The 14,917-nt window shown below is 41.9% G+C and overlaps 1 protein-coding gene across 5 annotated transcripts in view; it reads left to right on the top strand.

Moving 5' to 3' along the window:
• The window catches only part of LOC106575986 (kinesin-like protein KIF21A), a 41,275-nt gene extending 38,355 nt beyond the window's left edge, over positions 1–2,920 (top strand). For all 5 annotated transcript variants that reach the window (XM_014152768.2, XM_045699675.1, XM_014152765.2 and 2 more), the window contains 4 exons: positions 57–215; positions 454–742; positions 1,024–1,223; positions 1,495–2,920. In XM_014152768.2, the coding sequence (XP_014008243.1) occupies positions 57–215; positions 454–742; positions 1,024–1,223; positions 1,495–1,552 (706 nt within the window). In that variant the 3' untranslated portion in view covers positions 1,553–2,920. The remainder of the gene's footprint in view (positions 1–56; positions 216–453; positions 743–1,023; positions 1,224–1,494) is intronic.
• The last annotated feature ends 11,997 nt before the right edge of the window (positions 2,921–14,917 follow it).

The raw sequence follows: 14,917 nt of genomic DNA, 5'->3' as shown, positions 1-14,917 counted from the left end.
TGTGTGTGTGTGTGTGTGTGTGTGTGTGTGTGTGTGTGTGTGTGTGTGTGTCGCAGGTCATCGGGTCAGGTGAGTACAGGGGACAGCTGTGTGTCTCTCAGGTCCCTGTCCATCCCTCCAGGAGAGAACCAGATCAACCAGATTTCTCTGAACCCCACGGGATCCTACCTCTACTCCGCCTCTGGCAACTCAGTCCGCATGTGGGACCTCAGGAAGTAAGAATGAAGAGTAGTTGAATATCTTGTTTAGTTTAAGTAAGGACTGGAGGTGGCACAAAATGAAGATAAAAGGAGAGGAATTGTACACTAAAACAGGCACAGGTGCTGAATGTAGAGTGTAGAAAAGATAGATAGTGAATGCTGAATCATTTCTCCCAAGTATGATCTTTAGTTGTACTGAAGACTCCTAGATCTGAACTCTTCCTGACCCTTGAACCCTGACCTTATGCTCTAGGTTTGTGTCTACTGGGAAGCTGACGGGTCACCTGGGTCCGGTCTTGTGTCTGACCGTCGACCAGTTGGGCAACGGTCAAGACATGGTCCTAACGGGGTCCAAGGACCACACCCTGAAGATGTTTGAGGTGACTGAGGGTGTCCAGGGCAGCATTGTGTCTTGTCACAACTTTGATCCGCCACACCAGGAGGGTATAGTCTCTCTGGCTGTTCAGGGGGACAGCCTCTACAGCAGCTCCAGAGACTACTGCATCAAGAAGTGGGACCTGTCCCGGAAACGACTAGTACAGGTGAGACCTACTGGACACTATCTGTATATACTGTACTGCTAGTACCTGAAAGAAGACAAGGCTCTCAGAGACGTACAATGAGCAGATAGCTGTGATTTTCACATTGCAATGTTGCTTTGTAAGCATCAAGTCTTGTTTTGTTGAATTGTTTTTGCTAGCTGCAACATTATCATCATTGTAAGACCAGTAGTGGTAGTAAACAAAATGTATTGTCCCAAGGAGTTCTTTTTCAACCGTTTGTAGCCCTGTTTTGACCTAGTACGTACTTGCTTCCTCCACAGCAGGTGGCAAGTGCCCACTCTGACTGGGTAAGTGTGCTGGGTGTGGTGCCAGGGTGCCCGGTAGTGCTGAGTGCAGACAGGGGAGGTCTGCTGAAGCTGTGGCATGCTGATACCCTGGCACCGCTAGGAGACCTGAGGGGACATGACAGCCCTGTTAACGGACTGGCTACCAACAGCAGCCAGCTATTCACTGCCTCAGAGTGAGTTTAACGCCTAACCCTAACATGACCCTTGAATGCCGTAGGAGTCTACAGCTGTATCTCACGGCAAACCTGACCATAACCCCTACCTTCAGAGAATATATCTCCTAACTTTGACCATGGTCCAGATCATACCCTGACCCTAACCCTCTGAGTAAATCAACCCACTGTTACTATAATAACAAAGTCATAATTTAACCTAAGAGAGAGATAATCAAACCTCTGATACGCATGTTGATCCAGCGATTTCATGTTCTTTCTTGTGTGACAGTGACCGGACAGTGAAGATTTGGCAAGCAAAAGGTTCTTTGGAGGAAGGGATCCATTGACACTGAGAAGGAGACCTCTGGACTGTGACTGGACACAGCGCTGTGGATCTACTAGATCACTCTGGATCTACTACAGCCCTAGGGATCTACTGCTGCCTGCTGGATACTCAATCTATTTACTGCTGCTCTGCACAATGATCCATGGATGGAGGACCTCCAAGCTGGTCACAGGGCAGATGACCAGCCCAGACACACCTATGACCCATTGAGTTCACCGACGTAAGACATTCCGTCAACAAGGGTGGAGGAGAGTAGCACAACAGTCATGGTATTCATCTGAAGAAATGTGAAACTCCAGTGAAATGCCCATGTTTCTGTCTCAAGCTGTATCCTATCATATCATAGAGGAATCTTCCGCTACGGTGCGTGTAATCATCTCTGTGTGTCAGGAGGGGGGGGGGGGGGTGTCTTCTAAATAAGGCCCTATGGAGGTTGGTCTTACTTCAGCTCTTACTGCCAAACCCTATGGGAGACTCATATAGTCTCAGTGGGGAATAGGGATGTCTTAGTGGGAATAGCACCGTGAACTAGTGGTGTGGGACGGTGTAGCAGATCTCTGCTACAGAAACAAAGTTCAATGAGGGTGTGTGGTCATCATACTACAAATGCGATTGTGGAGGTTCATCTCAACCGAATTCAAGTATTGCTTTTAATGCAGATTGTGTGTGACCAAATTACAAACCTTCTCTGTGATAGTCGACGGGCTGTGATGAGTATCTTTAGCCAATGCATTCCGTTTTACTTGCCTGTGTACAGTACGTCTGCAGTGGTCTTACTCTATTTGTATCATACAAGTACATTCAAACCTCAAACTACAAAAATGGCCTGTCAAAATGTTTTCATTTATGTGTGTTTTCATGGTGACTTTGAAACCTCCAAAGTTCTGATCTTCCATTTCATGTTGTATCCAATGGCCTTGTTCAATCATTTCAGAGCCCAAGTACAGTGATGTTACCTGTGCACAGGCGTATGCCCTATCTTAAATCAACTCAAAGTGTATTGGTTGTATACACGGATTTGCAGTGCATTAATACCTAGTAATAAAAAAATATCTGAGTTAGTTTTCCTGTGCCCACGTACGCCCTTCCCCCAATCTGATTCAGGAACGGGCAGAACAGAATATAAAACTCTAGTGTGTGTTATTATCAGTGCCTGTCAATCTTATACTGTAGATAGTACAGTATCACAACCTAATCTGTGTGGACTAGGATCCCTAGATTGGGATGACATAGGGGTGATATGACCACATCTTTATGGAAATAAGAATCCGTTTCTCTTCCTCGTGGACATCTTGTGCACAAATTCCGACTTTCTAGTGATTCTAATGTCAGATGCGGTGTGGAAATAAATTGCATCTGTCAAAAATAACGAACTGTTTTTCTTTCAACGTGGAAATGTGTGTTGCCATGATGCCACCAATTGGTGGCAGTATAATACAGTATCACATTAGGAAACATGACACGGTTTCAAAACAGAGTTCCACTAACTTTGGTGCGGGAGATTTGTTTTCCTTCCTCCTGTTCTTCGGTAGGTATTCAGTCCGTAGCAGTTTTAATTTGTTGCAGGAAAACGATTCTATCCAATGTCCATGAACCAATCTCCTTGACAGGTGTTCTTACTTTTGTAGTAAATTCCTGATAGCACAGGTGGGATTGCAAATGTTCATAAATGCATGCAAAGCAACCTGCTTTCTAAACGTATATATTTGGTTGGGTCTTTTGCTAATTTGTTCGCAGCAAAGATAAAAACATTGCAAGAATTCCATAAAGGCAGACCATAGGCAAATATCATAGTTCCAAGGTATAAACGGTGAGCATGGTAAGAACTATACAATATGCTCACCATTCCTGTGAATTCCCACTTCCTGCATGTCACCTGTGTCACTACCTACAGTATGCATGTGACCAGCGACCCTTGACCCAACATATGTGGGCTCGTCATGGGTCACGTAGGCACACAGGTGACCAACATTGTATACATTTATTGAGGGGGAACTACGATGACATCCTTATTATTTCCATTAGCTTCTTTCTCCTTTTGATAGCACTGCAGGTGGAATCATCATGTTCCTTTACTTAGTTCCATACATCCCCCGAAGAAGAGAAGTGATGGGAATGAATCAGTATTTAACGTACAACAATTGGAGCATCAGAGTTTCATGTGAACAATAAGAACAGAACAATCTCTTGCACCTTAAGCACTGCATTACTTCTGTACCACGGACTATTTCCATGTCTTAACACTGTTCCAGACATCACAAGCTACTGTATATTTAATACAATGTGGTCCAGCCATATAGAGTTAAGTCGGTGTTCCTTTAACAACCAGGATTCCTACTGCACTGTCAGCACAATCTGACATAGTTTATTGGTCTCATCAATGCATAATTTCTCTATCAATGATTATTTCCATTTTAAAACGCTGAACATCAGAGTTCTTAAAACAACAAGGATTCTTACTACACTGTCAGCATATTCTGATAAGGTTTCTTGGTCTGTTCTCCTGTTTCTCAGATATATAACATTCTTTATCCCAAGATAACACCAGGACCCAGACGGTACTCTTACAGTTTCACAATAAATCAACGTACAGACCGACCTCAATAACGGGTACGTGGGACAAAAGTTCCTGTCTGGGGTTATTTTTAGCTCAACCTATATGGATTTGACAGGGGGATTCTGTCATAGGGAAATACATCCAATCATCCAATCTCTCTTGGTGTGTGTGTGTGTGTGTGTGTGTGTGTGTGTGTGTGTGTGTGTGTGTGTGTGATCATATTGACCCTGTGAATCATTACTTGAATCATCTCTTCAGTGTCTGTAGATATTTCTACAATACTCTTTATTTCCCTGTCCAGTCACAGGTTGGGTAATTTGGCTTTGGAATAAAGGCTTGATCAAGAGAGGAAGCAAGATAGCTTGATTAGACTGAGAAACAGTGAGAGGGTCAATACCACATATAGCAATGCTTACCTCACATACAGGGAATAATGTTCCACTTTGGGTGTCAAATGAAAGAGTATGTTTTGGGGAAATTAAGGCATAGATACATTTTTCAACCATTTTCCATCTTAAAACTGTGGCATAATTAAAGGCTTTGATTGCTGGATAAACAGATGGAAAAGGGGTCTTAGAAAACATCTACCAGAAAAAGTCTTAAACGATATTAGAAATACATCAACACAATAATGTCGATGTTGATGACAACTAATAACAACACTTATATTTAGTATTGGAGAAATTGTTTACTTTCGGTAAGTTTAAGAAATATTGTCTTGTGCCTTGTAATTCCGTTACCAAAAATCCTCATACTTATCTTGAATATATTTTCTAATTTCTCTCCCTCATGAGAAGGGAGGATAATGAAAGTTCACAGAAGTAACAAGCAATGGTAGACTTACCAATTAATTAAAGTGATTTTACTCATCAATTTTATTCATGAATTATTAAGTTATTTAAACTCGTCATTCGGTTATTAAATTAGTAACGGAATTACCCCAAAATCACAAATGAAATGACTGAAGCTGAATTCGCTACAGTGGGAAATCATAATAGTCAAAAACCACAGTGGGGTCAGCCGCTATTGACCTCCCTTCCACTGGCATGTTCAGCTCATAGTGTCTCCTGCTATTGACCTCCCTTCCACTGACATGTTCAGCTCATAGTGTCTCCTGCTATTGACCTCCCTTTCACTGACATGTTCAGCTCATAGTGTCTCCAGCTATTGACCTCCCTTTCACTGACATGTTCAGCTCATAGTGTCTCCTGCTATTGACCTCCCTTTCACTGACATGTTCAGCTCATAGTGTCTCCAGCTATTGACCTCCCTTTCACTGACATGTTCAGCTCATAATGTCTCCTGCTATTGACCTCCCTTCCACTGACATGTTCAGCTCATAGTGTCTCCTGCTATTGACCTCCCTTCCACTGAAATGTTCAGCTCATAATTTATATTTTTTTCTCTCTCAAATTTAACTAGGCAAGAACAAATGACGGCCTACCGGGGAACAGTGGCTTAACTGCCTTGTTCAGGGGCAGAACGACAGATGTTTACCTTGTCTTCTCAGGGATTCGATCCAGAAACCTTTCTGTTACTGACCCAACACTCTAACCACTAGGCTACCTGCCACCCAAAGTACTGTCCAGTTAAAATGTCACCTCTTCCAGCTCTTACTGACACCTACCCATGAGCCCCCTCTCTTTCCATTTACTTTAACCAGCATCCTCACCTGCTGAGTACTGACCAACACTGGACATCCATAGATGTTAAAAAGTAGTTGAAATTTGATCAGTCCACCCTGGCCTTGATGTTACTGTCCACAGATGGACATGACTGCACCAAATCTGAACCTATTATAGGCGTGTGTTTCACAAGTTTGGATAGCACAGTACAATACAGCATACATTACAGTAAGTAGAGTACAGTACAATACAGTTCAGTGCAGTACAGTGAGTCGAGCACAGTAGAGTACGGTCCAATACAGTACAGTACCGTAAAGAAACAGTACTACTGTGCTCTGCTGTATTGTACTCCAATGTACTCTACTGTGCTGTGCTGCGCTGTGATGTTCAAACTTGTAAAACATGAGGAGAATGACAATCATATCCATAATTATGCATTTCTATGTAGTACAGTACAGATCAGGGACCAATGATTTAATTCTGTTACCGTAATTCTGCTACCGGGTGTAAATACAGTTCACTTACTGTAGTTCAATAACCAAAATAGATTTTTTTTCAAACTCAAGGTGTCATGTCATAACTTTTGGAAAATGTGGTCACATCAAAACCTGAGGGAGATTTTACCGTAATTCCGTTACCAAAGTTTCCATCTGCACAGTTCTTCACCTAAATTAGTTTTTGTACATTTTTCAGTGGAAATGGTTAAAAGTAGTCCTTGGGCATAAAGTTGAATGGTTTGTTAAACTTTGAAATCAATGTTTTTTTGTGTGGCATAAAGTTGAAAAAAACATGTCTGTAATTCTGTTACCATGGAATTGCCCATATACCTTGCAGTGGGCTCACTATCTTTAACACATTGACCTGTTACAGCTGAGTGAGCAGCTGATATTATAGGCTGGTTTATTATATTCAATCAGCTCTGTAGGGATGTGTAGGAGGGCACTCAATACAAGTGGGGGTATATCACTTCTGGTCTGAGAGTGCAGGTATGTTGCATTTTTACATTACATTTTAGTCATTTAGCAGACGCTCTTATCCAGAGCGACGTACAGTAGTGAATGCATACATTTCATACATTTTTCCTCCGTACTGGTCCCCCGTGGGAATCGAACCCACAACCCTGGCGTTGCAAACACCATGCTCTACCAACTGAGCCACACGGGACGATGTTGCCATACATAAACGCCACTAAATAGAGTGAAATAGGTCTACGGTATAAAACATTAGAGGATACAGAGGCATGGAATTCCACATGGAATTATTTTTCTCCTAACCTGTGGGGTCATGCATTAAATAGGCTATTGTGTTACTTTCACCCGGACTCCTCACGCCTATGAGTGAAAATGGATGCTGTTTCATGTTTTATGCATATGTTTATACACTAGTGTATACTCTGTGTGTCTCTGTCTCTCGTTCTCTCTCTCTGTGTGTGTGTGGTTTCATGTGTGTGCGTCCATGCATGTGCGCATTTGCGTCATGACTGTGTGTTTTGTGTGTGCGTGCGTGCGTGCATGTGACACCATGCCCAAACCGGACGCGTGCCATCCTGTTCAAATTGATTTTGTCCCCCACACCAAAAGCGATCACGACACACAGGTTGAAATATCAAAACAAACTCTGAACCAATTATATTAAAGCATTAAACATTTATGGCAATTTAGCTAGCTAGCTTGCAGTTGCTAGCAAATTTGTCATATTTAGCTAGCTTGCTGTTGCTAGTCTAATTTCTCCTGGGATATAAACATTGAGTTGCTATTTTACCTGAAATGCACAAGGTCCTCTACTCCGACAACTAATCCATACTATAAAACGGTCAACCGAATAGTCTCTAGTCATCTCTTCTCCTTCCAGGCTTTTTTTTCTTTGGACTTTATATGGCGATTGGCATCCAACTTTCATAGGTGTATTACCACGACCGACCGACCTCAGTTCATCTTTCAATCACCCACGTGGGTATAACCAATGAGGAGATGGCACGTGGGTATCTGCTTCTATAAACCACTGAGGAGATGGGAGAGGCAGGACTTGCACCGCGTTCAACGTCATAAATATAACTATTTTTGCACTTGGCAACGCAGACGCTCGTTGGCGCACACGAGCAGTCTGGGTGCAATTATTGAATAACATGTACAGTGGGGGAAAAAAGTATTTGATCCCCTGCTGATTTTGTGCGTTTGCCCACTTACAAAGAAAGGATCAGTCTATAATTGTAATAGTAGGCTTATTTGAACAGTGAGAGACAGAATAACAACAAAAAAATCCAGAAAAACGCATGTCAAAAATGTTATAAAATGATTTGCATTTTAATGAGTGAAATAAGTATTTGACCCCTCTGCAAAACATGACTTAGTACTTGGTGGCAAAAACCCTTATTGGCAATCACAGAGATCAGACGTTTCTTGTAGTTGGCCACCAGGTTTGCACACATGTCAGGAGGGATTTTGTCCCACTCCTATTTACAGATCTTCTCCAAGTCATTAAGGTTTCGAGGCTGACGTTTGGCAATTCGAACCTTCAGCTCCCTCCACAGATTTTCTATGGGATTAAGGTCTGGAGACTGGCTAGGCCACTCAAGGAGCTTAATGTGCTTCTCTTGAGCCACTCCTTTGTTGCCTTGGCCGTGTGTTTTGGGTCATTGTCATGCTGGAATACCCATCCACGAGCCATTTTCAATGCCCTGGCTGAGGGAAGAAGGTTTTCACCCAAGATTTGACGGTACATGGCCCCGTCCATTTTCCCTTTGATGCGGTGAAGTTGTCCTGTCCCCTTAGCAGAAAAACACCCCCAAAGCATAATGTTTCCACCTCCATGTTTGACGGTGGAGATGGTGTTCTTGGGGTCATAGGCAGCATTCCTCCTCCTCCAAACACAGCGAGTTGAGTTGATGTCAAAGAGCTCCATTTTGGTCTCATCTGACCACAACACTTTCACCAGTTGTCCTGAGTCATTCAGATGTTCATTGGCAGACTTCAGACGGGCCTGTATATGTATTCTTGAGCAGGGGGACCTTGCGGGCGATGCAGGATTTCAGTCCTTCACGGCATAGTGTGTTACCAATTGTTTTCTTGGTGACTATGGTCCCAGCTGCCTTGAGATCATTGACAAGATCCTCCCGTGTAGTTCTGGGCTGATTCCTCACCGTTCTCATGATCATTGCAACTCCACGAGGTGAGATCTTGCATGGAGCCCCAGGCCGAGGGATATTGACAGTTGTTTTGTGTTTCTTCCATTTGCGAATAATCGCACCAAATGATGTCACCTTCTCACCAAGCTGCTTGGTGATGGTCTTGTAGCCCATTCCAGCCTTGTGTAGGTCTACAATCTTGTCCCTGACATCCTTGGAGAGCTCTTTGGTCTTGGCCATGGTGGAGAGTTTGGAATCTGATTGATTGATTGCTTCTGTGGACAGGTGTCTTTTTTACAGGTAACAAGCTGCGGTTAGGAGCACTCCCTTTAAGAGTGTGCTCCTAATCTCAGCTCGTTACCTGTATAAAAGACTCCTGGGAGCCAGAAATCTTTCTGATTGAGAGGGGGTCAAATACTTATTTCCCTCATTAAAATGCAAATCAATTTATAACATTTTTGACATGCGTTTTTCTGGATATTTTTTTAATTGTTATTCTGTCTCTCACTGTTCAAATAAACCTACAATTAAAATTATAGACTGATCCTTTCTTTGTCAGTGGGCAAACGCACAAAATCAGCAGGGGATCAAATACTTTTTTCCCCCACTGTATGTGTACATTTATTTTGCAACGCGAGCGGTGTGGTCAGCATGTGAATGTACATATTTCAAAGGATCTATTTGGGCATCACTTACAGTAACTCTTTGATGAGTGCTGGCTGGTTGCCTAAAGGTGTGGTAATGGTTTCTCTCACCAGCTAGCGGAGGGTCTGTGTGTGAGCTATATTTGTAGGGGGAGGTCAGGCCTGCAAAATACTGGGTAATGAAGATGATGAACCACCCCAAGGATATCCAAACATAGTAAACACATACTTGCTTGGTAATTACTTTCCTGGTGTGAGGAATATTATTATGTGAAAACAAATAATAAAATATGATTTTGAACACTTTAAGACCTATTACACACAGGCTCTATCATAATCATCTATGTTATTATAAGTCATGACATGGTCAGGGTTAGCCTAACTCCTATGTGATGACTTGTTTCTAGTGTCCTTGCTGTAGGTCTCTTACGAATGTCTGTTATGATTGTAGCCTACTTATCAGCTGGGCATCTGTGGCATTATTTTGTGCAAGGCGCACATTCCAGCTCCCAGCACAAGTAGATGACGCTTACTATTAGCCTATGAAGTGACATCTATGGGGGGTGATTCATGCCATAATTAAGCCTGGTGAAGCTACTGATACCTCTCACCTAGTCACGGAATGTCTTCCTAGCGACATAAAATACCGCCATGAATTAACATGGACTGTCAATGGGGACAGGTTTGTTTCTAAGGCGTCAAACTGCCGACGCGTTCACGTCACGTGACACGTACAGTCCATGTAGACGTCGCGTTCACGTCGTGCTCACGTCGTGTTCACGTCGTGTAACGTGTCACTGACACTAACCATTGCGATTAATGTTATTTACCATCTTCTGCTTTTTATGAATAAACAGGCATCAGACACCCACACACACACATTAATGTTACTTACCTTACAGATCATAAAGTGAGCTAATTTCAACTCCATTCATATGCAAACACACTTGATTTATACACTGGCTTGTCTGGCTGGCATGTTTTCATTTTAAACAGGCATTCCCTTATCTACACTGAAATAATATTAGTTCTCTATTGATGATTTTTTTAAATACACCCTTGTGGTTGAATATATATCAATTGTATGTCTTATGATATAATTAATAATGTTGAGCTAACAAATACCATCAAGGGATACGTTACAATATTACAATAACGTACACCTTATGAAACAGCTGTGAAAATCAATCTAGCAATACTTTAGATTTAAATACATAACCATTGATATTTTGTTCGTCAGTCAGCCGATAGTTCAAAGAGGGAGTGACACAAGGATGCGCTCCTATCATTTACATTGAGTTGATTAGATTCAAATCTGGCTGTGTTTTCCTGTCTTTTGTAATAACTAGCAAAGTTCAAATAAATGTTCATTCAGGTTAGGCGTGAGTTTCTGCTTGAGTTAGGTTAAAAGGACAGTGAATTTGTTCGTACTTTGAGAACTTGCTACCAAGCTCATATGTGTATCAGACACACATCGTGCTTTCTCTTAGAGACTATTCTGAACTGAAGACACGTGTTACCACGTTGTTTAAGTGTATTGGTGATAGTCATATACTCTGTAATATATAATGTATTTCATGTACACTGTAATTGTTTGAGTGTCAATTCTTTCATCCTATTAGTTAAATAGAGTAACTGCATTCTTCGTTTTACAGAGTAATTATTTGATTGACCAAATGCTTAAAATGTAGGTGTATTGGTAGTTGTTATTTACACTATACACATACTGTAGCATACTCTTGGGTATTACTTTGACATCTCTGATCTGCTTGCCTCATTTAATTAATGCTAGAACATTGGTTGCCAGGATTAGCTATTTGTATCAAGTCTCTTAATAATTGCATAGCGGTGCAAGGTAGAAATGTTCATTATAGTCATACTGAGTCAGTGATGCAATGATTCGCTATCTTGCTAGATCCTCCAGAGACGCACAGGGCTTGTTGTATTTATTTTTACAGAAAACCACGGCAATATAGGCCTACACTCAGGAAAAAAGGTGCTATCTAGATCCTAAAAGGATTCTTCCTCTGTCCCCATAGGAGAACCCTTTGAAGAACCCTTTTTGATTCCAGGTAGAACCCCTTTGGTGCCTAGGTAGAACCCTTCTGTGTTCCATTCCACAGATGGTTCTACATGGAACCAAAAAGGGTTGTCCCTCGAACCAAAAATGCTTCTTTAACTTCTTACGGCTGAAATCCCGTTAACGGGATCGATATGACAACAGCCAGTGAAAGTGCAGAGCGCCAAATTCAAAACAACAGAAATCTTATAATTAAAATTCCTCAACCATAGAACTATTTTACACCATTTTAAAGATAAACTTCTCGATAATCCAACCACAGTGTCCGAATTCAAAAAGGCTTTACAGCGAAAGCACACCAAACGATTATATTAGGTCAGCAACTAGTCACAGAAAAACACAGCCATTTTTCCAGCCAATGAGAGCAGTCACAAAAAGCAGAAAGAGATAAAATTAATCACTAACCTTTGATGATCTTCATCAGATGACACTCATAGGACTTCATGTTACACAATACATGTATGTTTTATTCGATAAAGTTAATATTTATATCCAAAAATCTCAGTTTACATTGATGCGTTATGTTCAGTAATGTTTTGCCTCCAAAACCTCCAGTGATTTTGCAGAGAGCCACATCAATTTACAGAAATACTCATCATAAATGTTGAGGAAAATACAAGTGTTATGCATGGAACTTTAGATAAACTTCTCCTTAATGCAACCGCTGTGTCAGATTTCAAAAAAACTTTAGCAAAAAAGCACACCATGCAATAATCTGAGTACGGCGCTCAGACACAAAAACAAGACAAAAATATATCCGCCATGTTGGAGTCAACAGAAGTCAGAAATAGCATTATAAATATTTACTTACCTTTGATGATCTTCATCAGAATGCACTCCCAGGAATCCCAGTTCCACAATAAATGTTTGTTTTGTTCGATAAAGTCCATCCTTTATGTCCAAATACCTCCTTTTTGTTCGCGCCTTCAGTTCACAAATCCAAATTCACGACGCGCAGGCCAGACGAAAAATTTAAAAATTCCATTACAGTTCGTAGGAACATGTCAATCTTTAGGATGTTTTTATCATAAATCTTCAATAAGATTTCAACCGGAGAATTCCTTTGTCTTTAGAAATGCAATGGAAGTCAACTGCCTCTCACGGGCGCGCGCATGGCTGAAGCTCAAGCCCATCTGATACAATCAGCTCTTATTCCCCTCCACTTCACAGTAGAAGCCTCAAACAAGGTTCTAAAGACTGTTGACATCTAGTGGAAGCCTTAGGAAGTGCAATATGACCCCACAGACACTCAGATTTCCCACTTCCTGGTTGGATTTATTTCTCAGGTTTTTGCCTGCAATATGAGTTCTTATATACTCACAGACATCATTCAAACCGTTTTAGAAACTTCAGAGTGTTTTCTATCCAAATCTACTAATAATATGCATACCTTAGCTTCCGGGCCTGGGTAGCAGGCTGTTTACTCTGGGCACCTTCTTCATCCAAGCTACTCAATACTGCCACCCAGCCATAAGAAGAAGGGTTCTCCAATGGGGACTGCCGTATAACAGTTTGGAACCACTTTTTCTAAGAGTGTACACAACAAGTTCAACCTGTTCAGTTTACCACATTTCATTCTCTACTCCAACATCTGCTGGTATTCAAAATAAAACGCAATATAGCAACACTACCTTTGAACGTTTTCATCAACCTCTGCTCAGACTTAAATAGCAGGGTACCAAGAACCTCCTCCAGGGGTGACTGTAGCATCCTCAAATGGTCCACCACCTTCTACCAAACTGCCTTCTCATACAAAGCAATAAAGACATGGAATGGCCTAACCTGAACATTAATCAAGTCAAATCAGACGTGTGCACACTGAATTTGATCTGTGTTTCATCTGGACACTGTGTTAACTAACCTCCAGACGAGCTTCAATGCCATACAACTCTCCTTCTGTGGCCTCCAACTGCTCTTAAACAAAAGTAAAACTAAATGCATGCTATTCAATCGATCACTGCCCGCACCTGCTCGCCCGTCCAGCATCACTACTCTGGACGGCTCTGACTTAGAATACGTGGACAACTACAAATACCTGGGTGTCTGGTTAGACTGTAAACTCTCCTTCCAGACTCACATTAAGCATCTCCAATCCAAAATTAAATCTAGAATCGGCTTCCTATATCGCAACAAAGCATCCTTCACTCATGCTGCCAAACATACCCTCGTAAAACAGACCATCCTACCGATCCTCGACTTCGGTGATGTCATCTATAAAATAGCCTCCAACACTCTACTCAACAAACTGGATGCAGTCTATCACAGTGCCATCCGTTTTGTCACCAAAGCCCCATACACTACCCACCATTGCGACCAGTACGCTCTCATTGGTTGGCCCTCGCTTCATACTCATCGCCAAACCCACTAGCTACAGGTTATCTACAAGTCTCTGCTAGATAAAGCCCTGCCTTATCTCAGCTCACTGGTCACCATAGCAGCACCCACTCGTAGCACGCGCTCCAGCAGGTATATCTTACTGGTCACCCCCAAAGCCAATTCCTCCTTTGGTCGTCTTTCCTTCCAGTTCTCTGCTGCCAATGACTGGAACGAACTGCAAAAATCTCTGAAGCTGGAGACACATATCTCCCTCACTAGCTTTAAGCACCAGCTGTCAGAGCAGCTCACAGATCACTGCACCTGTACATAGCCCATCTTTAAACAGCCCATCTACCTACCTCATCCCCATACTGTATTTATTTGTTTATCTTGCTCCTTTGCACCCCAGTATCTCTACTTGCACATTCATCTTCTGCACATCTACCATTCCAGTGTTTAATTGCTATATTGTAATTACTTCGCCACCATTGCCTATTTATTGCCTTAACCTGTTAGGGCTCGGGGGCAGTATTTACACGGCCGGATAAAAAACGTACTCGATTTAATCTGGTTATTACTACTGCCCAGAAACTAGAATATGCATATAATTATTGGCTTTGGATAGAAAACACTCTAAAGTTTCTAAAACTGTTTGAATGGTGTCTGTGAGTATAACAGAACTCATATGGCAGGCAAAAACCTGAGAAGATTCTGTACAGGAAGTGCCCTCTCTGACCATTCCTTGGGCTTCTTGACTCTTTTTATTGAAAACTTAGGATCTTTGCTGTAACGTGACACTTCCTACGGCTCCCATAGGCTCTCAGAACCCGGGAAAAAGCTGAATGATGTCAAGGCAGCCCCTGGCTGAAAAACATTAGCGCCTTTGGTAAGTGGTCTATCAGAGGACAATGAGACTGAGGCGCGTGCACGAGGCGACCCCATGTTTTTATTTTCTCTCTCTTTGTTCTAAAACACAGATTCCCGGTCGGAATATTATTGCTTTTTTAAGAGAAAAATTGC

This window comes from Salmo salar, chromosome ssa17 (assembly GCF_905237065.1).
Source record: "Salmo salar chromosome ssa17, Ssal_v3.1, whole genome shotgun sequence".
In the NCBI taxonomy this organism is placed as follows: domain Eukaryota; kingdom Metazoa; phylum Chordata; class Actinopteri; order Salmoniformes; family Salmonidae; genus Salmo; species Salmo salar.
Note: the sequence above shows the minus strand (reverse complement) of the source record. Positions and strands in the feature narration are given on the sequence as shown.